This window comes from Rattus norvegicus, chromosome 12 (genome assembly GCF_036323735.1).
Source record: "Rattus norvegicus strain BN/NHsdMcwi chromosome 12, GRCr8, whole genome shotgun sequence".
NCBI classification, from domain to species: Eukaryota; Metazoa; Chordata; class Mammalia; order Rodentia; family Muridae; genus Rattus; species Rattus norvegicus.
Window position 1 is genome coordinate 5398917 of NC_086030.1, and position 24353 is coordinate 5423269.

General features: G+C 47.7%; 1 protein-coding gene across 13 annotated transcripts in view; it reads right to left on the reverse strand.

The window, feature by feature from the left end:
- Positions 1 to 2961: 2961 nt before the first annotated feature.
- Positions 2962 to 24353, reverse strand: part of Stard13 (StAR-related lipid transfer domain containing 13) — a 396060-nt gene continuing 374668 nt past the window's right edge. For 11 of the 13 annotated variants that reach the window (XM_017598426.3, XM_017598424.3, XM_063271572.1 and 8 more), the window contains 7 exons: positions 18108 to 18306; positions 13134 to 13344; positions 12205 to 12319; positions 11168 to 11389; positions 10218 to 10435; positions 7475 to 7651; positions 2962 to 5281 (listed from right to left, as the gene is read on the reverse strand). In XM_017598426.3, the coding sequence (XP_017453915.1) occupies positions 5164 to 5281; positions 7475 to 7651; positions 10218 to 10435; positions 11168 to 11389; positions 12205 to 12319; positions 13134 to 13344; positions 18108 to 18306 (1260 nt within the window). In that variant the 3' untranslated portion in view covers positions 2962 to 5163. 13 annotated transcript variants of the gene reach the window in all.

Sequence of the window (24353 nt, forward strand, 5' to 3'; positions counted from 1 at the left end):
GGCAAGTCAAGAACTAGGATACCTCTGCCCTTGCTCACAAAACTTTCACAGACCCAGTGGCCCTCGAGTTCTTGCTTCGATAATTTGATTGAAATTCACAGACCACAGCGGGTGAGTTTTAGGGAGAAGTTTATTATAGATTAATAGGTGGGAGGTAAAGTGAGGTGGGACAGACAGCAGGACCCCAGGGATTCAGGGATGGGGTACCACTGAGATGTCATCCTGGGGGCTCTTGGGAAGACTTACGACAGAAATTGGGGTGAATAGTGGGAAGGAGGATGAACCAGTCAGTCCAGCTGGCCACAGGTGTCCAGCTGCCTCCTCTCAGTATGTCACGTCACCACATCACACATGGCTTCCAGGAAGAGATAACAGGAAACCAGGGGACCAGGACTCTGTGCTGGTATTCCTGGCCGGCAGCAAGGATGTTATTGGGATTGTTGTTTTGAGGTGCCCGCCCTGCTTGGCTGGGTTCTGTCTTACTCTGGTTGGTTCTACTCCCATTCAGCGTTGAGTGGCGGGTATGACGCAGAGGAACCCATGTTTTCTGCAGCCAACCTGGCTTTAGAGCTATGGTAAAGCAGTGGAGGCTGATCAGGAGAAAATACCTCCCTCCAGTAATCAGAATGGTCTGGTAGGAGCCTGACATTCTAGTTGGACACGTCAGTCACCTGGCTAAGGGACCCCCACAAGGAAGCAGCGTCACCTTTAACTGTGCTAAACAGATAGGACACGTCACTAGTGCTTATGGAAATAATTATTTTTAAACCAAGAATTCCTGGCCCCTAGCACAGTCCCTCCAGAGTCACCATGACAACGTTCTCCTGGGTCTGCTTGCCTTTCAGAAAAAGGAACTCTCTTTCCTCTTCTAGCTCTTTAGGAGCAGGCCAGATCCTCAGTGTGCTTTCTCTGGTACTCCCCCACCCTTTTCCTCTAAAGCTTCCCACTCCACAGCTGACCTCCAAACCGGCTTTAGAAAGGCAGGACTTGGGGGCTGGGGATTTAGCTCAGTGGTAGAGCGCTTACCTAGGAAGCGTAAGGCTCTGGGTTTGGTCCCCAGCTCCGAAAAAAAGAACCAAAAAAAAAAAAAAAAAAAAAGGCAGGACTTTCTTTTTTTTTCTCTCTCTCTCTTTTTTTCCCCCTCCAATTTCTCACCTTCTACCCCTGGGGCAGAGCTGTTGCCTCCCTGTTTTGTTTTTTTTTTTTTTTTTGTTTTGTTTTGTTTTGTTTTTTAAACTAATGAACGTGTCCTCAAGCTACCTTTTGAATTCGTTCTTCTTTTATTATGAAGACTAAGAGTCCCAGAGGGGATCCCAGTGTCTTTACTGTCTCTGCCGTCTCTGCTGAGGCTCCAACACACTTTCCATAGCAGCGCTGGAAAACCAAGTGTCAGTTGTGCACAAGGAAGGCGAGAGCTAGCGGTTCTGAACTGGCCTCGTGGCTGGGATATCTGACAAAGATTCCATGATCCCCGGCTTTGCAGCCTTCAGCTTCAGTGGCAGGTTCTATGTTTGGCTGCAGCAGCACACATTTTGCTCTTCTTGGTGGCACCCCACTTGGTGGCACCCCACTTGGCCTGTGTGTGTGTGTGCGGTCTATTTCTATCCTTTTGTGTTATGTCCCTGAGAATTCATAGTCGATGGTGGTTTTGTTTGTTTTGTTTTGTGACCAATATCAAAAGACAACTAGTTTCATGCCTCAGGATTTCTTATTCAGAATGAAGCTAGAACTCACTTGAGATCTGGGCCTCCTGAGAAGCATTTGTTCCCTGGGGTCGTGACAGGGGTGACGCAGTGAGCATCTCCTGCTTTGAAGATGGAGACAGGCTGTTGAACCTGGGAGTAACTCGTTCTCACGAGGGCTGGCAGCAGAATTGAGATTTTTTTTTTAATGGGCTCTATGACATCATACCGCTATGGCTTTAAAAACCTTTAGCAGAGCGGCTGGAGAGAGAGCACAGTGGTTAGGAGTCCTTACTGCTCTTGCAGAGGACCTGGGCTCACTTTCCAGCACCCACATCATGGGGCTCCCAGCTGTCTGTAACTCTGGGAGCCCAACGCTCACAGACCCTCACAGGAACCTGCACGGAAACTCACGCGGGCACACACTTTGATTTAAAAAACACAAACAAGCCCGGAGATGAGGCTGAAGAGCCTTAGCTGAGGGTGTATTTCTTTCTGCGGTTGAAGACACTAATCCACCCACAACAAACCCAACCAAAAACTCTGTCCTGCCCACGAGATGTGCAGGGATAAAGACGGAGCAGAGACTGAGGGAGTAATGAGAGCACAAAGAGGGAGCACATAAAAGTGACGGGCCCAGAGTCATTTGTGACTGTATGCACGAGAGTACCTCTAGCAGGGCAAAAGCCATTTTACCAACTCTCCATCTCTTGTCCACTTAACAACAGGAAAACAAGATCAGCAAGTTTACTATTTGATTAAGATAAACCACATTTGTCTTTGTAACTTCCAGGTTAACGAACAATAGAACGTGTTTTGGAGACCTCTAAGATACCTTGGTATCCAAAGACTTACATTATCATATAAATTTTTTAAATTACTTTTTTCCATACAATATTAATTTTGATCCTATTCTTTCTCCTCTCCCAACTCTTCCTGGATCCTGTTTCCTTCTCACGTTTGTGTGTCTGTCTGCATGTGTGTACCTCTGGAGGCCAGAAGGTAGCATTGGGTGACCAGGCACTTACCTGCACAGGTAGTGTGAGCCACCACGTGGGTGCTGGGAACTGAACCCAGGTCCTCTGGACAGTGCTCTTAAGCACTGAATCCCCTTCCCAGCCCTGACACCCAACACTAACCAGTTATGGATGTCTGTGGACATCTATGTGATTGGAGCCAGAGGGGTTAACCTGATGGAAAACCGCCTTCTAGAGGCATCTTCCTCGTGAAGCCAGCTTCCTACTTAAAGAATGAATCATGAAAAAGAATACACATGTGCTTATAGAAAATAGGAAATATTTAATGTATATAAATTTATCTGCCTTGGCAATTATTTATTTACAACTGATGATTGATACCAACAATCGAGGTAAAGATATACATGAGGTATAAATATAATATTTAAATGCAATATTTTTATTTCCATCAACAAGATAACAATGAATAAAATACTGTGGTAGTTGACAGACAAGCGCGACGAGGCATCATTTCCCCCTCCCCTTTCCTTTATTTGAAAGATGCACCCTGTGGTTAGCAGAAGTGATGTGATTAGTGCGTGCATAAAATCGGAAAGTCAGCTAAGTTGGAAGAGGAAGGGGCTGGGAAATACAATCGTGTCATCTGATTCGGTTTTAGCATTCCTTAGATCCATGTTTCTCAAAGTGTGTCCTTGAGGCCAGCAACCCTGCATCCCTCAGGCTCATGGGAAATACAGAAGGCCGGGCCCACCCACGAGGCCTGGATGGGAGCCTGTTAACAAGGCCTTTAGGGGATTCCCAGTGCATGCCAACTCCCTGAGAAACGACACTAGTTGTCCTGGGTGCCCACTCTGCTTTCCAATGGCAGCCATGATGTAATAGAAGAAGTAAATTTGTCCAGTCCACTGAGAGCTGCCCAGGAGGCAACTTGTGGTCTGACTGCCACTGTCCCAGGTAGACACGGGAATGAAAAACTCCTACCCTGGGTTTTCCCTGTGCCATACCAAATATACAGAAAACAACTTTATTCCTCCCAATAAAATGATTACACACCACAGATAAAAGAAAACACTGCATTAGTGTATGTAACACAACAACAAAAACCGGGAAAACACATGTCTGTTTTTCTCCTTGTCTTCCGACACCAGTTGCTGAATTAGGATCTCAATCTTTGTCTAGACAGCCTAAGACAATCTTTCCTGGAGATCGGACATGATAAGTTATCTTTCTACAGATGTCATATCACAATAAAAAACAAAACAAAACAAAAAACCAACTCTATCCTCTCTTGGTTGAGAAAAGCCAGCCTGCTCATTCTGTACAAAAATAAATAAGATTAGGGTGCTGGTGCCAGATAGTGAGGAAACATGGGATTGACACATCAGCCTGAAACTTATAAATAACTAATGATAGAGCTTTGGTCTTCTGTCAGTCTAAAACCCTGTCTCTTAGATTGCAAGGCTTCTTTAATGGCTTAGGTTCTAAGAGCATCATCTATAGGGTACTTGGAATTCCCTGAAGCCCTGATGACCCTGGACGCTTGGTAGAGCCTCCTCTCACTTTGTCTGGTGTCCAGAGTCAAGGTCAGTGCAAGAACGTGTTAAATAACTGTGGCCCCATGGGCCACTGGTCAAACAGATGACTAAACAGCATTACGAGACCTATCTGTGTCTCAAGAGGATATGGGGGCTCCCTTTGCCTCTGAGGACAGGTTCCGCTGTTCACCCCTATGTAGGGGTGGGTGGTACTAGTTTTCAGTCCCTGGTGCCAACTCCAACAGTCACTTGACATCTCACTCAAACTGCATCTGAGTGGGCTCAGAGGCAACGCAAAATCTAGCCTTGGATTTGGCAAATATCTCTCACCTGCCGCTTCGTGTTAAAGAGAAGCTAATATTATTTCCCTCAATTTATGTCAACACCCTGCTGTAGTCCTTAAACATGGGAAATAGGCCAACCCGTGGAAGAAGCTTTTAACTCTGTTTTTCTTTGGTTAGCTAATCTTTGGGTGAGCATGGGCAGACTGACAGACCACACATTTCCCACGTTTGGTGTCTGTCAGCAGGCTCTGCTCAGTGGGAGGACGGGAGGGACACGGGGTCTACAGCAACCTTGGAAGTGCCATGTGAGAAGCCTCACAGAGTCAGACACAGAGTTCTATATAAAACCAGTATTTTACATATATACAGTAAGGGGAGATATACACACATATACAAATGCTACAGTACATTTATTTACAGCTAAGACACGCTTCTTAGAAGCCTTTAAATTAGCAAATTAGGCAATGCGGAAGGAATAACCCATTTAATTTTAAGCAATATAGATAAATGTTCTGCGACATTATATTAGTAGGGTTTATCATCTCCGGGCAGGCTAGAAACGGCCTCCATGGTCTCGTGACCTCCGGCTCCCTCTGCGGTGTTCCTTTACATGCGTGCACGCCCCACACTGTGAGTCTTCCTTTCTCTTCTTGTTCCCTGAGTTTGAGTTCACGCTGGGGAAAGCTTAGATTTTTGTTTCTGGACCCTCAGCAACGAGAGGCTGGAAAGAGTTCCTAATTCTGGCAACTTCTGCGGCACAGAGGTGTCCGAAGCCTTTGCTGTACCATTCTGGGGAGTGGCCTCTGTAGGAGAGAACAAAGGAAATGGAAACCCTGTTAGGGGGCGGGGCCGTCCACGGGCTTGGGTCATCAGTACCCTGGGAACAGCGTGGAGCTGCTGCTTCGGACATCTTCGAACCTCAGCATTTTGTCCTTATGATTCATCCGGTGCTTCAAAATGACACCAACTTCTCATAGTGAACTAGAAGACTCACATTGAATTGGGAGGTGGTGGCACACACCTTTAATCCCAGGACTGGGGAGGCAGAGACAGGTGGATCTCTGAGTTTAAGGCCAGCCTGGTCTACAGAGTGAATTCCAGGACAGCCAGGGCTACATGAGAAACCCTGTCCTGAATCCCCCCAAACCAAAAATCAAACCGAACCAAAAAACAATAAAAACTTCAGCCCTCACCCCAATAAATTTATATCTACCTATGCATAGAATTTGGTTTTGGCATCATGAATGCCTTAAAGTGTTCAGTTCAATTTAAGTTAGGAACAGAGGAGGAAGCAGGCATAAAAGAAACACGGGAGGGCCTGAAGAGAAGGCTTAGCCAATAAAGAGTTTGATCAGCAGTCCTCCTGAGAAACGCCAGGTGTGGTAGAAACAGGATGTTCCCTGAGGGTCAATGGCCAGCCAGTGTAGCCAATCAGTTAGCACCAGGCACAGTGACAGACTCTGACTCCTCTGCCCTCTTACTTCAGGCGCCCACACAGAGCGCCTGAGAAAGACACCTAGCATTGACCGCTGGCTTCCACATGGGCATATATTCCGTGCACATGAATAAAAATAAAGGAATACATATAAGAGATTAGCATCGTATTTACTGAACCTCGACACACCTATGTGTCCTCAAAATAGAACACAAGGCCACTACCAGGGGAGGTGATGACTCCCCTACTGGGAACACACCCAGAGAAAATGGGGAGGGCATATGATTTATACTCACTGCAGAACTATTCAGAAGAGTGAGCTGGGAATCACCCTTAGTGTGCGGCACTATGGGTAGATAAAGGGAATGTGATGTATATATATATATATATGTGTGTGTGTGTGTGTGTGTGTGTGTGTGTATATACATATACATACATACATATATATATGTATATATAGCTTTCTGTATCAGTGGTCTTCAACCCCTTTGGTAAACCTCTCTCTCTAAAAGTATTTACATTTTGATTCATAACAGTAGCAAAATTAGTTGTGAAGTAGCAACAAAAGTAACTTTATGGTTGGTTACCACAACACCGGGAACTATGTTAAAGGGTCACAGAATTAGGCAATTTGAGAACCGCTGGTGTCTGTCTGTCTGTCTCTGTCTGTCTATCAAACCATCTATCCACCTATCGCCTATCTGATGGTTCTTAGTCCTAGAAAGGGAGACACTGTTATTTTTACCAGTGAAGCTGAAGGATGTTCCTACGTTGAACGTAAGTTAAGCACACCATACTAACCACTGCGTGCTCTCATTCCTACGTGGATTCTCAGAACGTGGAGCTCTTCTGAATCAGAGGGTAGGACAGTACTGACCAGAGACCATATAGAGTCGGAGCTACAGTGATAAACGTTGGCTGAATGAGGCAGCAATTTCAACCTGACTGCAGTTCTAAGCAATCATGATGACTATATTTTTCTCATCAGGAATTTGAAGACTTGTGTACCACCGTTCTGACCCACACGTGGTTAGGCGGGGCTCCACTTCTTCCACAGCTGAGGAGGTCGATCGGCTGGGACCTGTGTGCTCCTCATCAATTCCGAGATATATTACAGGTGGCTTTAACTAATAATTACTTTCCTGTGCCAGAGAAGGACCTGGAAAATTCTGGGAGCCTCTATTGACTTTCATCCTGACCCCTGACTCCGAGGACCCATTCCATGCAACGTCACAAGGTCGGTTTGCTGGCTCTAGGAGTGACCATGTGCTAGTCGTGTGACTGGAAACACGCTCCTGATCACTGTTGGACATGTTCATAGCTTGAGTTGGAAAAGGAATGAATAAGTTAGGGGAGGTATAAAGGAAAGCAAAGAAAAGCAAATTCTAGGGTGGGAGGGTGAGAGATGAGGGTGTATGGCCCCCTGGAGAAGCTGGCTCCCGGTGTGAGGAAACAGAGCAGAGGAGGGAGAAGCCAGAGTGACAAGCAGGGCTCAAGTGCACACACCATATGGCCCACCAGCACCCAGTGTGGCCCACCAGCACCCAGTGTGGCTACTTACTTCAGGTCTATCCTGCAGATGTGGGTCAGCCTGGACTTGCCGGAGCCACAGGGCTCTATCAGGTACTGAGAGTCCATCACCACCGCCCGCACATCACCCATGAGCTGGGCTTCTTCATGCTCCACAGACAGGGACACCAGGGTGCACATTCCTTTGGGCAAATCGGTCTTCCAGGTCCTGGAGGCAAACAGGCCTCGTGTGAGGGTGATGGAGAGAGAGACAGGTGACCCTGAACACGCAACTAAGCCCACACTTGTGTCCTCCCGCCCCAAACCTAGGCTCTAACTCAATGCTAGGCACTTGGATTAAGGTGATGGTTTCCATGAGCCTATGTAAAGTTTAGACAATGAGGTCCAAAGGACCGATCTCAGCTTCCTACTCAGAGGGTAGAAGCTCCCAGACCTGAGTTTAGAACCCCAAATTGAGGCCCCATCTTGGTCTGCTAACAAAGCCCTTGCCCAACATCAATGAGGCTACCAACTCTAGAAGAACCATGAAAACACTGTGCGAGGCAGAGTGTGGGTCTAGGTAGAGCTGGGACTGGGGGATGGGGCAGAGGACGAATACAGGATCAGCTGATGCCTAATTTAAAAGAAATTGAACCTATGTTGACCGTATGTTCATAGCTTTGTTTAAATGGCTGTGTAGCTCTTGAGTGGGAGAAGAAATAGAGGGAGTTGATTTGAGTCCAGATGGAGAGGTAGGGAGGCCTAGTGGTGGGGAGAGTGGTCTAACTGGTAATCCATCCACGGAGAGCCACAGGCCCCACAGTGGATGCGGTCAGATGCTGCCTGGGGTTTCCTGGTTAGTGAGTTACTGGAGGTGAGGCTTTCCCGTGGTTTCTGTGGTCCGGTCGCTCTGTCCCGCAATGCCCTTTGCCGTGCTATGACCTGGTGTTCTCAGACCGCTCAGCCTCCCGACTCAGGAGCTAAAGACAGATCTACTCTGTCACATAAATCGCAGTCTCAGAGGACTCCATGATAAGTGATGGGAAGCAAGTGAAGATTCTTGAATCGAGTTTGAGTTTGGAGGCTGATATGGCAGACAGAGACCTTCATCTTGGCCTTGCAAGCTCCTTCTCCAGGGGATTTCTGCTGGCGCGCACAGGTCTGCTGCTGAGCTGCAGTCCACCTCCCTTGCCATCGCCTCGCATTATTTATTCCCTCTGAGACAGTCAGCCTGCAGCCCTTCCTTACTATTTACTCTCTGCACGCAGAACACATAAAGCGGCTCTGAGGATGGCTAAGTTGGTAAGGAGGTGGAGTCAATCCCCAGCGCCGGTATAAAAAAGCAGGCATGATGGTACACACTAGTGATCCCATCACTGTGAAGGAAGGCAGGACGTTCCTGGAGATGTCTGGTCAGTCATCTTAGCCTACTAGCCCTGGGTCCCAGAGAGAGACCCTGTCTCAAAAATAGTGAAGCAGATGGCTCCTATGGAACAACCAAGACTGACTTCTGCTCTAGGCACACACACGTGTGTAGGCAGGCTCTGTCTCTGTCTCTGTCTCTCTGTCTCTCTCTGTCTCTCAGAAATCTAAACTGGAGAGGAGACCAAGATGGGCCTGTTATGTCTACCCACGGCCTCCTCAGAGCCAGAAGCTATGAATAGCATAAGGCATGATGGGATGTTCTACAATAAATGGTGGGCTAGTAGGATGCTGGAGGAGACAGAACGAGGGAGTTCCCTGCAGGGACACACACCCCTGTCTCCACAGCTTCCATCCTGGACAGCCACTTCTTCTCTACTTGTTGAGTTAGATAATTAAATTTCAATGCCACAAGATGAGTGATGTCCTAATAACTGGCCACAAGCCTCCCCCAGTTGATGTCCTACATTGTCCACTGGGATGAGGTCGCTGGGATGCACACAGATATTTAGGAGAAACAGATTCTTAAAAATTGAGATCCCACGGATCCAAACCAAAGGCACAAAGGACTCATATGAAGTCACCTCTGGTTTGCCCTCAAAACTCACTTCATAAGGCGACTATTTCAAGCACACGTCTGGGGATTTCACAGGCAAATCCTCTTACCCTGCTGAGCTGGGCAGAGACTGTTTACTTGTGTTTTTAATAAAAGGGATATATTGCTCTAATTACATTTTGTTCATGTCCTTAATTCTGCCAAGCCCCTGCTCTTGCTGGTGAAATAGTGAATTTCCGCTGTGCAAACTTTCTGTGATTGCCTGAGCATCCCACTCCAAGGCCAGAGGGCAGGGACTAACCCCGAGACCCAGCAGAAACAGCATCTCAATGGCAGACACAGGGCCCAGGAGGTTTTGCCAGGACCGAATTCTAATTGAATGCCCGGTGTCTCCGTACACTTGGCCTTTTGGGGCTGAGCTGGACTTCCATGCTTGGCAATTAGTTGTGAACATGTGCGCTCACACACCCTCCCATCCCCAAGTCCTCCCAGACGAAGACTTGCTTTTGTCTCCTGGGACAAAGACAAAACCAGCCGGCCTTTTGCATAACTTGGCAGACAAACCCAAAAGACAGCAGTTCCTCTGGGGCCTCTGCTCTGAGGACATGAGTGACACTGAAGGCCTAACAAACTGTGCACCTCAAGAGAGGGGGACATCAGAGAGCCTGGGCAGAGCTGTAAACTGGGCGAGGGCCCCAGAAGTCAGGCATAAATAAGGCGGAGGCTTAAAGCCCCACAGCAGTTGGGAAAGGTGTTTGTTTTGGCGACTCTCATCTTGTCTTTGGAGCAGGCTCTCATACACCAGAGTCCGGCTTACCTGAGCACCACGAAGTCTCTGGAGGGGTGTGGAACCATGCTGTTTAGCACATACTGGTATATTTCTGTCTGTCTGTCCAACGTTTCCACGACCTTCCACTGCACGAAATCCTCATCCCACAGGTGACGTTCTCTCAGCACGCGGTTCAACACCACGGAGGGCGGTGCCTCCACCTCCACGGATGCCTTCCACAGCTTCAGCGGGTTCCCGTCCCCCACCTTGGCAAAGACATGGGCAGGAGCTGAAGAGGTTACCCCGGGCTACCCAGACCAATCTCCTGTGACGGGCATTGCAAACCATCGGTGGTCACTTAAAGTGAATGGATGATACTGTACCCAGATTTAAAACACAAATACTTCGGCCCTCAAGCTGATGAGAAAAAATGATAAAACAGCCATAGACACAAACACATGCAAGTGGTGTGAGGCAGATGTGCTCTAACACACTTGACTTTTACGAGGTTCTCCTCTGCCAGGCACTGTCAGAACGTTCATTCCACAAGCGAAAAACGCTGGGCACTGTTTTTCCTGGCACCACACAGTAATGAGCACAGACCGGGCTGGGATCCAGAAGCCCCTGTGTGTGCGAGTACAGACCCGGCTGGGATCCAGAAGCCCTCGTGTGCGAGAGCACAGACCCTGCTGAAATCCAGAAGCCCTTGTGTACGAGAGCACAGACTGGGCTGGGATCCAGAAGCCCCTGTGTGTGCGAGTACAGACCCAGCTGGGATCCAGAAGCCCTCGTGTGCGCGAGCACAGACCCTGCTGAAATCCAGAAGCCCTAGTGTACGCGAGCACAGACCCGGCTGGGATCCAGAAGCCCTCCTGAACGCTCTGGGTTCTGATGGGAGTGCTGCTGGTGGCTTTCGAACAGGGCTTTTGAATGCCCCTGGGTCCACACAGGTGCCGTCCCACAGTTAAGCATCCATTCTGCAGCAGAGGGAACCTTACCTTTTTGAAAGCAAGGTCCGTGTTGTCAGGGCTGGAACACGTGACCCACCCCTTGAATTTCTCCTTAGCCTCTTTCTGGAGGCCTTGGACAAGATGCTCCAGGTACGTGTGAAAAGTTGCCCCATTCTCTGCCAGCTGAGTTCCCAAGTCTTCTAGGCTGGGCGCGTGGATCTCAGCCTCTAAGTAGGAGTTACGAGACTGGGCCACCATCTCGTGTGGAACCTGAGCCAGTGAATACATGGGAGAACAAAGCAGTGAGCTGATAAATGCCGAGAGTGACAAGGATCAAAGTCGCCTCGTCCACCGTCAAAGGTCCAAGGCCAGAAGGGGCTTTGCTAAAGCTAGGAAACACATATGACTCTGAGCCCATGTTTGTCCAAAACACTGGGATACGTTCCCGATCACGTGCTCCATTTCTTTTTAGGATATCTGGCAAGAGTGGGCTCAGACAGCTTCACTCATTCATACACATTGACATATTGAGGGGAAAACTCAGCTATGACTCAGAGAGGGCTTCGCAGTTTTCAGTATAGTTTTTTCCATCGACAAATGCCAGTGTTGCCATGGAGAGTATGGCAGGGGTCTCATCCACTTGCCTCTCCAAAGTACATGAGGCTATACTGATAGGCTGTCATTGAGTCTAGTGACAAGGATTCCTCAGTCATACTCAAGTGCACACGTGCGCATGACTCGCGCCCACACACACACAGAGACAGAGACAGAGACAGAGACAGACAGGCAGACAGACACAGAGACAGAGGAAGACTCTAATCAAGTTTGATGTAGAAATAAAATGTATTGTAATTGGCCAACTGGCCTTATATTTGACCAAGGAAGACGATTCAACTGTTTGCATAAAAGTCCCATCATGGTAAACCCCGAGAGCCCATGACTGCCAAGGCCTGACTGTGTAGCTAGCTCTTTATAACTCCTGGGGGTGGAGAACAGAGCTAGAGCCCACACTGTCATTGTAAAGTGAAGAGCAGAGAGATAAGCTTCCTCTCCTTCCCAGCCTGCCCCGCATCCCAAGACCTCACCTCGAAGAGTCGGTTGCATTCCGTGATCATGTGGGCGAGCCCCTGAGCTGCGGCTAGATTTTCATTGAGGTCTTTCTGATCTGGCTTCCCAGTGGCGTATTTCTTCTGGATGACTCTGGAATGGAACATGGATGTGCTAAGTAGGTCCCAAGCCAAAGACTGTGTTAGGACACCCAGACTGTCCCTTCTGTTTGCCATTCATTCCCATGCGCTGCCCAGACCTCAGGCTTTCTTTGTTTGCAAATAAAAACCAACGGCCGCACATCTTTAGATGCTCCGAGGCAGGCTGGCAGCTCACGACCAGAGGCCGTGGAAAAGTACAAAGACAGGAAGGGCTGTAGGTGGAAAGGTATTAGGTCTCCCTCCCCCCCCCCTTTTGAAATAGCTCGACTGCAGGTTCATGTGCTTCCTTGTTTAAATATGGCCTTCAAAAACTGACAATTGTGGGCTGGAGAGATGGCTCAGAGGTTAGGAGCACTGACTGCTCTTCCAGAGGTCCTGAGTTCAATTCCCAGCAACCACATGGTGGCTCACAACCATCTGTAATGAGATTTGATGCCCTCTTCTGGTGTCTGAAGACAGCTACAGTGTACTTATATATAATAAATAAATAAATCTTAAAAAAAAACCCTGATAATCGTAAAATGCCTTTTTGTGTATTTTCCTTCTTCTTCCCACCCAAATAAAATAGAACAAAGCTTCTTGGGCTTTCTGAGTCTCAACTGATCTGCTTTAGGGCTACCTTGGTGGTGCTATGAGCCCCACTCCCCCACGGGGGTGAGGGTGCCTCGCTCTGCTCCCATGATGAGTCCTGATAATCTCCTCTCTGAATTCCACCATGAGAACACTTTTGTTTAATTTTACTTATTAAGAAATTGGATCTCGGGGAGGCCTGGTTGGGAACAATGCCAACCATGAGGAAAACTTACCTTGGGGAACTTTCTTTTTTCAGCAAGTTGAGATGAAAGAGGGAGGGGGCCAGGCACACGGCCAGATTCATGGGCGTCATCTGATTCTCGTCCACCAAGTTCACTACGTCATGCAGGAAGCACAGGAGCGTCTGCAGGGCCTCCCGGTTCTCATCCGCCAGCAGGAGGATGGCTGCCTGCACGGCCTGCAGCCGCTGTTCTTTGGGGACGTCTGAAGAGAGGTGGGTACCAGGTTGTTAGAAGGAAGAGGCAGTGGGGAAGAGTGCATGAGCTCCTCGTCCAGACAGCAGACACTCAGAGGCGTCACAGAGTTGCAACTTGAACCTCGTCCAACTCCAGAACCCATCTGAGTGTCCCAGACGTTCTTAGGCCAAAGTGGCTCTTCTGTCTTTGACAGTTTGTGGCTGGAGGGATGGCTCAGTGGTTAGGAGCACTGACTGCTCTTCCAGAGGTCCTGAGTTCAAACCCCAGCAACCACATGGTGGCTCACAACCATCTGTAATGAGGTCCGATGCCCTCTTCTGGTGTGTCTGAAGACAGCTACAGTGTACTTATACATAATAAATAAATAAATCTTAAAAAAAAAGATGGTCAGTTTTGGTGGAAGTTGGCGATCTATTGGGGCTCTGTCAACCTGGCCTCTCTTGTGCTCATCCTCTTTGACAGGCAGTTTGGGGAGCACCTTAGGGTAACCAAGGTTGGGTGGGACACTGTTGTGAATGCCACTGGGTAAAAAGACAAAGGCCTGGCCTTTTCCTAACCTAGTAGAGCCCCAGGCCACATCACTCTGGCAGCACAATGGGCAGTGGGTAAGCTGTTTGCCCTTGGACACCCCGAGGGAGACAGTGCCTCAGGGTGGGCCTGATAGATCCTTCCGGTCTCTGCAAGTCAGGAGGGCTCACTTGGGACAATGTGCTGCTTTGACCCGAGTGGTCCCTTAGTGTCACCTGTTTGATAATCTTAGGATCTCGAGCTTTGAGTTGTGCTTGTGAAAAAGGAACCTGGTCCCCTACAGCCTTGGGGAGTGAACGAGGGTCTCAATCTCCCTCTGAGAGCGACTCTGATGGAGGTGAAGGGCATCGATTATATAGGCTCTGGGCAAATAGCACAAAGACACAAAGTAGAAAATGGAAAAAAATCACAACAAATTGGGATTGAGGGACAGCATTTTGTGGCTCCCCTGGCTCTGTTTCGTGATCATATAGGTTTGATGAATGTTTCGTGATCATGTATGTTTGGTGACTATGGCTGTCTTCCTTCAAAATGGACACCTGGGAGTGGGGGTCTCTATGAAAGGCTGTTTGCACTCCTGAGCCAGGGGGCAGTGTGCTCAAGACCATCCCTTGATCTTCCACTGCACACCATTTCAGTGTATATCCCTGTGTCCTGAACACATTAAGAAGAGACACTCAGATATTTGTTACTGTTAGAGGTGTATGAGAAAAGGCTGGCACTGGCTGCTCTGGGGTAGTGTAACCTTCTGCCTGCACCCTTGGGAGCCATTTGTTCTGGGCTCTCCTTGCCCTTCTGAGCGCTGTGCAGAAGGCCAGCAGCAAATTGAGGTTTCTAAGAAAGCATGGGCACTTGTCCGGCGAATAGCTTGTCTATGGCATCCTGGTGAAGACAGGGTTTTCTAGAGAACACTTTTGTCTGGATGACAGTGAGGCTGTTTTTTGTCTGTTTGCTTATGCTGGAGCCAGTATAACTAGTGACATACATTCACCACACACCCTTCAACTGCTTGTAAATATTGCCCTGTAGGGAAGACGATTCTGTGCGCGTGCGCTATCTAACCTGTGCGCATGCGTTATCTAACCTGTGCGCACGCGTTATCTAACCAAAGCTGGCCGAACTTTTCTTCCACCAGCTTCCTCTCCCACTGTTAATCTTGAAGTCGCCCACCACCGTGTTTGCTCTCTCTCTTCCTTTCCGGCTCACTTGCTCCTTTGTCTTCTCTGAAGATCCGTTTACTCTGAATTCTGTTGCCTTTGGATGGCAGCTGCGTTCACCATTAAGCCGTGCTTTCTGTTGCGCGTAACACTGTTGTAGTCCCTGCTTCTGTTTTGGTTCTTGGAGATAACTCCAGATTTGCCTTTGTTAGTACCGTAGAATTTTGGAGTGTGGTGTGGGTGGTGACACGAATAGCTCTCTCCGTTCCCTTTTGGAGTCCCCCACCCTCCAGGCCACCAAGTTTGAGGGCATGTCTCTGATCCCTCAGACTGCTCTATCTTACAGGCTGCAGGATTAAGGTCTTCATGACCCATACTGCACTCCAGTCATCTGACGCCAGCAAAGGAAGTGAGACAGCCACCACCGAGCTACTTTAGAGAGCGGGGTGGCTACCAGAACTCTATTTTCTAGGACACTTAAGACTCTGGGGCATCCATTCTCAGGAACCCCAGGAGTGTGCCTGCTCACCAAACTTCCAAGCCTGTCTGTTTGATTCCACTTATTCGTTGGGTCCAGATCGACAGACCTTAAATCAATTCTGATGAATTTCACCCCTGGGGCCACTCAAGAGTCTCTCTTCCCTTCTTTATCAAAATACATGTTCTTTTTTGGCTCTGGGCTGCTTGGGGAAATGGGCCCCTTGCACTGATCCAGGGGTGAGCCCTCTCAGCTTATATAGACAAGGACCATTCCTCACTCTGTTCCTTTTCCCATTGCTTGCTCCAGGGGCAGTATGAGACCAGGGATGGCACTGGGAGTTCTGAGAAGTCCACGTTCTCCATAAGAAGAAATGCGTGTCCCAGGAGACACCCGGGCTTTCTCTTCCAGCTTCCAAGTGTGATCTTCTGAAGATGTGATGATTGTGTAGGTAGTGGTAACTTACCACTTAGTTACGATCTGACTTCAAGAGTGTGGAAGATACCAGAGGCTGCTGTCCTAGCATTCCCAGGCTGTAGATTTACCCAACACTGGACTGGTTTAATTTCACTTCATTTTGTCATGTGTACTAATAAAATGTTGTCATTAAAAAACAATTTGTATGTATGGAGGTTGGTTCCGTTTGGGGCATTAAATCTTTCAATAGCCAGTGAATTATTTATAATTATTTAATAATTATCTAATTATTAATGCCACTTTTGTGTTACCACAGCCTCCTAGTTTATCAGTGTCCTCTGGTACAGTGTTGTACACTTGGCATTTATTTCCTTTTTGCTCACCCCAGCCTTCCTGGATCTGCCTTTTTAACCCTTCTTACCTTCCTGTATCACAGTCATTCATGGTCCTGTCTCTCCTGCCCCAGTCTAAGATCCCTAAGAACAGACAGTGACTGTCACATCGTCTAAGTTTGCAGCACTCAGCATGACCATGCTCTGTAACGGTTTGTGCAGATAAAATGAAGTCTTGCTTTGCTCTGGCTTCTTGGTTGTAAGTTTAGGCAAGAGCCAAAAAGGTATTTACCTCTTGGGAATAAATTAGCTTTAGCCATTGATAGTGTTAGCTTCAACCTTAGGACTGATGGAATGTAAATATCCACAATGAGGCTTAATTGGATCAGCGAGCACAGTCTCTCTCAGCAACACCCCTGAGAGTGTTCTTTTGGGCTCTGGGACCCAGTATCACTGACTCAGCTTAGCCTACTCACTCTGACAGAATAGTATTTATTCAGTGTCACCTCTTTACTCTGTTTTACAGGCAGCATTTAAAGTACTCCCTGAATTTGTACTATTACACACTTCTTAAACACATTTGGTACAGAGTCTCCGTAGTAGGGGTCTCTTCAGATCGGATCAATTCCATCTCACTCGAGCCGTATTTTGATGTGAAAAATCAAAGTCTGTGGACCGGAGTAATTTCCCGCTAAGAACTGATCCTTGGGCCACGAAGCTGCTTGCCGACTTGTGATGACATTATTACCCCCATAGAAAGAAGGCCTGTGCGCTCATTCCAAATGTCTGCCTTTGTGACTACATTTGCAGAGTGGGCTGTTAAATCAATTGTTCTTCTCATGACTGCTTTAGCTAGAGTGGCTTCGTGAAGAGCTACTGATTCGATGTCACTTGAAGTCTTCCAGATGGAAATGTGAGTTAGCTGAGCTAAGATGTAGCCTTGATTTGGTTTGCTTCATTTCCGGGTGAAATGCATCCTTCTGCTTCCCTGTTTGTTTTCAGCGTTTATATTACATCTGAATCTTCTGTCAATTTTTTTTTTATCAAATTGAACATTTACCTTTCAAAAAAGTGAGACAGGTTTCACACACACACACACACACACACACACACACACACACACACATACACACACTCTCTCTCTCTCTCTTTCACACACACAGACACACACTCTGTCTCTGTCTTCCTCTCTCTGTGTCTCTTTGTCTCTGTCTCTCACACACTAAATTCTATTGGATCCTTTTTTTTTTTTTTTTTTGGTTCTTTTTTTTTTTTTTTTTCGGAGCTGGGGACCGAACCCAGGGCCTTGCGCTTCCTAGGTAAGCGCTCTACCACTGAGCTAAATCCCCAGCCCCTCTATTGGATCCTTTTACGCTTTAAATATTAGCTATGCATATTAGAAACACATTGGAAATTGGCTTGAGATTGTATGTAACCATGTACTAAGCAGGCACTACTAATATTGAGAAGGAATTTTCAGACACATACAGAGAACGACACAGAGATGCCCATAAAAGACTGAGCAAAGGCTATTTCTGAAGAGGCAGGTTAGTAACTTTTAAATACTTCACAGATTCACGAATAACTTGTATCATTAAAATTCCATCTTTTGCGGGGCTGGAGATGTGGCTGAGCAGCTAAATGTGCCGACTGTTTTTACGGAGAAGCCTAGTTCAGTTCCCAGCCCCCCACATGGCAGCTCACAACCACCGGTAACTCCAGTCCCAGTGCATCTGATGCCCTCTTCTGGCTTCCACGGGTACTGCATGCAGGTGGTGCACATACACTCATACACGGTAAATTAATCTTTAAAATACTATCCTTTTGACAGTTGGCACACTGTGTTATTGGTACTTACACTGATAGATGTGGAGGAAGGTCTCACTGAGCTTGTTGGTGAAAAGGGGCTCAGGGAGGTCCCGGAAGAACTGCTTTACCATATCTGCCACGTCATAGGCAGACTGGTCTTCATAGCTCACGTTGTCAGGGAAGTTCTCATTCATCTGACGTAGGGCATGGATTCGAGACTTCACTCCCGACTTTCGGAAAAGACCCACCTGCAATGAGTCACAGGGACACATCGTAAGTCAGGTCTCTTTTCTCCTCACATCGTCTTCTTTGGGAGGGATACTGGCTATGAAGAGGAGGCCTGGGGGCAGGACTTGAGGAGCTGGGAGTCCATTCTACCTCAACAATTCTGAGTTTCCAGGATAGCAGGATAGGTAACAGTCAAGCATTGGCTCCCTTTCATAGCAAACAGAGATATGGAAGATACCCCGCCCCACAGAGCTACAGTGGAAAGTCAATGTGCACGCACACGGAGAGGCGTCCTGAGTTGTAAACGTTTGTGACAGCAGATGGTGTGATTTACTTATTTTATTTCAACAAGTACCTGTGTAAGGCATTATTATCCGAGGAGTCACTACTGAGCTCCCCCTCCTTCAACATTTGAATTTCCCTCCACCCGCCATGGAAGGTTCAGTCAAAGTAATGTGCTTGGAAAATGGAGGCATCCCAGGGGCACAGGCATATCCTTTTGGGGAATGACTCCAAGGGGAGCAGCTGATAAAACAAAACTTTATAAGCATGCATTTAGTGCCTCAGTTGATTTCCTTTCTTTGGAATCCTTGGCACCTGCGATGTGTGCTTGTCACATTCTGCGGTTGGGAGGGACATGACTCACTCCTGGGAGGCTTTTTGTAGATAGCATCATATATGGGAAATTTAAAAGAAATGGTCTCTTAAGGAAGAAAAACTTCTTTTTTTTTTTTTAAAGTATGAAGAAGACGCTTGGTAGAAATTCCAGTTCCTCCAGGGCCAGCACTTCATGAAATCAAAGTATGTGGTCAAGGTTGGGCTTGATGCTCAAAACTGTGTTTTGCCCATTGACTGTCCTGCTTTAAATCAACCAGCTACATAAGAATGGGAGGCTGAGCTCTGTACTGAAAGTGAGGCATGGTGACACTATAGCTGTGCATGCTCTGGCAGAAGAAACTTTCTTCCCCTCTCACCTTGCCTGAAGACTACGTGTGTGACTCTTCTTGAGACCCCAGGCCCTTTTCCTACAGTCTACCACCTTTAGCAGTTTGACTGCTTCCTAACCTATCAATAGGACAAGGAACCTTAAGGACAAGTGAGTTGAGTGGAAGAACCCTTATGGCACAATGAAAATGCCAGGAGGAATCGGGTAGGTTAAGTTAAGCCTCCCACTCAAGACTTGCCCTGTCCGAATCATAACAGAACTCTCTTGGGATCCTTGGCTTAGATATCAAGCACCGAGCTCTCGACACCCAGCCTTCGAATTTCTGCTCTCCCCTCTCCTCGAATACAGGCTAGCTCACTTCTTTGAGGTCAAGGTGGAATGTTCCTGAGTGGCCGGACGAGTAATCAGTGGCCAGTGGGGCTGTCCATTCCTCTCCTCCCAGATACCCAGAGAAATACATGTGTCTGGTTGTTATAGCCTGGTCTCTTGCTTGTTGCTATAAATGAAAGCAACCTTAACTTAAAAAAGAAAAGAAAAGAAATAGTCTCCAGGAACAAGGAGAGAATTCCAAACCATCAGAGGACAGTCAGAATTTGTACATATCAGGTCACAGGGGAAATTAAACACGGGTACATTCTGTGGTCGTAAGAACAGAGTTCTTAGGAACAGCTCTCTGCATTCCTGGGCTTATCACGGAATTCCACAGATCCAGGCAGATTGCTATTTAATGTGTTAAGTTAATTTGTTCCAAGTTTGCAGTATCTAGAAAAAGCCATGTTTAGCTATATTTGGGTGACTTCCCTACGACCAGTCTAAAGAACATGTACTCTCCCCGGTCTGGCACGTATTTCCAACTGCGTCACAGAGCACAGGAAGAAAGTAGGCATTGTTAAAAGGGAAAGAAAGGGAGAAAGACCAAGCTCTGTAGCAGATGCTTATTAAAATGAGATCCAGCTTCAAAATTTACATCCTTGAGGCTGTGTACTACTGGAAGGAGGCTCCGACTGTGCACATCTCCGAGCTGTGCTGCACTGGGTCCCAGTGCCCCGAGGGTGCATCCTTGAGTGTGACTCACAACTATCTATGTCATTTGAAAGTAATTCTTTCCCACTCCCAACCCCCCAAGCAGAGAAGCACCGAACAGAGTCACAAAAGGGATGTTTCTGCTGCTACTGCCCGGCTTACTCCTTTGGCCCACTGTGTCCTCAGGCTCTCTGGGAGTCTGAACGTGTGTACACCCTGGATGGGTGTCTTCTTTGAATTGTTGAAATCTCAAGTTTCTTCTTTTGGAAAATGTTGTGATTTTTTTAACACTTCAAATCTGTCTGGGGGTCTCTAGCTGCAGGCTCTGAGGTGCGCCTTCTAACTGAGCCTGCAGGATGTCAGGCTGGTCATTCATCCCACTTCACATCCTGACAGAAACCTGTTCTTCCCTCACCTTCCAGGAGAGGTGGGAAATACCTCTGGGTTCTGTGGATTGTATTGGAAGTCTAAAAGGAAACTGCTCTCCTAAACTTAGTAAATACAACATGATTTAAAAAAAAGCCAGACCCGAACCTAAGAATGGCCATAGAAATGAAGTCTTCCAAAAGAGCACAGTGAATGGGTGAACAAACAGACCTAGAAGTTTCTGTTGTCTGACTCTGAACTGTTTCTCCATGAACGAAGTGGTGGATTCCCTGACCACTGAGGATTGGCTTTCTGAAGGGGCAGTCAGCAGTACCTGGGCACAGGAAGAAGACTATGGTCGGCGTGTATGAGAGGCCCTCTCCTCTGAAGAACACTGACGGCCAATAGTCATTTCTTTGTTGAGAAGCTTCCAATACATTTGTATTTTGGACCTAAGATACTTTGTTCTAAGAACAGAAAGTGATTTGTTTGTTTGTGGTTTTGTTTTGTTTTAAGGGTACGGTGCTCACTGGGGCTGAGAGGTAACCTAGGTCTTTCGACTCCCTATAAGCAAGATCCAAGGCAGGTGATAAGTCTTCTGCTTCTGTCTGTCACAGTAGAGTGGGTGGGTGACCTGTCATACGGGGACCCACAGTCTGATTAATGCTCTGTTGTCAGATTTTAGGACAGGGGATGGAGCGATGGCTCAGTAGCTAAGAGAACTGGTTGCTCTTGCAGAGGGCCTGGGTTCAGTTCCCAGCACCCACACGGGAGCTCACAACCCTCAGTTACTCCAGGTCTAGAGGGATCTGACACCCCCTTCTGGCCTGTGTGGACATCAGACGTGCATGTGGTGCACAGACACACTTGTAGGCAAAACACCCATGCCCGTGAGATAAAAATGACTAAACCTTTTGGAAAAATGAAAGTAGAAATGAACAAGAAATCGAACATTTTCGTTTTATACTGGGTCCCAGAATTTATACCACAGGCCTGCTCTGTACCTGCCTTCAACCCATCATCACTCTCCTTAGGAGGCACACAGTGGGAGCTCAGCTGTGCAGAACCCGATGCAGGAGCCCCCCTACCCTGTGAATGACCAAGGTGGGTGGCCAGTGTCCCTTTGGGTTACTTCCACCTGTTTTTCTCGTTTGCTCTTGATCTCCAGCAACCTAAAAGCCAGGGCTCAGGGAGCAGTTTACATAGAGGGTCCTGTCTCAGGTAGTCAGCTGACAAGGTGACAAGCAGGCACCACTGGAAATGGAGTGTCTTCCCAGAATTATTAGGCGTTTAAATCTTGAGGCTCCATTAGAAGGAGTGGCTGGGCGAGAGTGCTGCATTAGAATTCAAATTTCATCTAAATAGTATTAAATCTCCTCCTTGGCATCCTGTTTATGCTAATCCTTGCCCGGCTTAATGATGTTTATCAAGACTTCCATTTCCTCTTCAGAAACGGCTCGGCTAATGAAGAAAGGTTGGCTTTATTCAGAAAGAGAGAGTGGTAAAATAGCATGCTATGGGCAGCCTTCCACCGCAGGAGCTCGTATTTACCAGGAGCCAGGGGATAACCTGTGTGCTGTGGTTTAAGACAGATGTGAAAGCTCCCACCACAGAGCAAGGCTGGTCTCACAGGCTACCTTGTCGAATACAAATGGCTGGCAATGGAAGGCTAAACCTCTTCATCTGCAGCCATCTGCGAGGGTGAAAATGGATACGCTCACTTCCTCATTACAAACTGTACTGCGCTGGGGAGTGTGGAAAGGGAAGTTCTGGCAATGTTTCAGGGCTCGATGCTGCTGGCTCCCACAGCCTTCTGATGAGTGCTGATTTTAGAGTTTAGCCTTCAGGAAGAGACCCCAGCCAACTGCAGGTGGCCTCTCACTCTGTTCAATGCCAGAGCCCCAAAGTAGTCTCGGAGGTGGTTCCTGTGGAATATGCTTACGGGAAGGATGTTTGGGGAAGGCGTTCCTGGTCTTCCACAACCCTGGGTTGAGAGTGCAAGGCCCTGTGCCCAACAAGATACCCGTGGGCAAAGAAAGGACTTATACTTCCCTTCCCCTTCCCGGCCCCGCCTCCTTCTCCTTCTTAGCCCTGCCCCCTTCCTGTCTTAGCCCCGCCTCCCGCTCTTGGGTTCTTCACTGTGCATTTGCTCTAGAGCTCTAGGGTGGTCTTCTCCCTCTGCCTATTTCTCCTGGCTTCCTACTCCTCTAGTCTTCCTTGTTGCCTGCTCTTCTGTCACCTCTTTGCCACATGGAGGCACTGTCTGTGTGCTCCCCTATACACGACATGCGAAGGGAAGGCCATACACAAGGCAGTAGTTTGGTTCCTTTGGGTAGCCTACAGCTGCCTTTTTTCTTTAAATGACCCAAGAGAAGGACCGCTTTCCCAGCTGGGCTACATTGCTCGCCAGTACCTATGTCCTCGACAGGGACTTTGTCCTACAGAGCTCTGTACACATTTTTCCCACCGTGGGAGTCTTTGAGACTGGTATGGGGAAGAAGCCAGGGTAATAGGGCTGGAGAGGTCAGTATGACCCCTTTCTTCTCTTCCTATGACTTTATCCGGACATTTTTGGCTGCAGAAGGGAGAGGGGACCAATCACAGGAGTGATCCAAGTACAGACATCTCTGTGAATCAATCCCTGGTATGGGGTGGTATTTCCTATCCAGGGGCATTGCGATTCATTTATTCATATCCAAACTAGTTCAAGGAAGAACATGACTTACGGCGATCTATGACAGGTTCAGTGAAAGAGACTAGATAGGGAAATTACAACAAGTAAAAAATAAAAAGGATTAACAGGCTGGGAAGAGGGCTGGAATCAAGGAATTTGTGCCTTGAAGAGGGTGGAAATGTGGGTACATTTCCTATAGCAGAATATGCATTTGGTCTGAGCCTTCCAGCACATGAACAGAGAGGAAAACACACCCAGTTAGATGAACTTGGAGTCTGCAGTACAAAACACAGGCCCGTGGGCCAAAAGAAACATGGTTCCCAAGTACTGAAACCAGGGACGAGGGGGGCTCCTTCCTCTCCTTCTCACAGAAAGGGCACACCACATGACACAGTGGCCAATGTCATCAACAGAGTCTTGACAGTGGATATATAAATGAGGGCTGTAGAGGGACAGCACCACACCCAAGTCCAATGGGGAAAAGCCCTGCAGGGGCAAAACCAGTGAGAAGTGAAGTTAGATTTAGGAGATGCTGGCCTCACTGTGGGGACCACGGTGTTGACACTACGTGCTTCCCTCGGGTATGTGTGAGAGAAAGCGAGGCAAATAGAACAGGATTTTGTATAGTTGTCTGAACAAGTCTCCATGGTTACTGTTGGTGACCTGGTTGTAGATAGGTTGCTTTTCCTCCAGGTCCTCCTGAGCCCACACCACTTGTCCCATGAGTAGCCATGCCATTGGTGCATACTGTCCTTTAGATCTTAGGAAAGGACAGAGTTAAGAACTCTGAGAGGACCGTGGAAGGGGTGGGTCTGCTGTACAGCTTTAGAGAAATTGAGAGGCCTGAAAAGTGGATTTTTTTTTCTTTTCTTTTTTTTGGAGCTGGGGACCGAACCCAGGGCCTTGCGGTTGCTAGGCAAGCGCTCTACCTCTGAGCCAAATCCCCAACCCCTGAAAAGTGGATTTTTATCCAAAACTACCTCCTCTCCACAATACGGAATCCATGTACCCGCAAACCGACCCAATGGGATTGGGTCCATAAAGTTATATCATAGGGC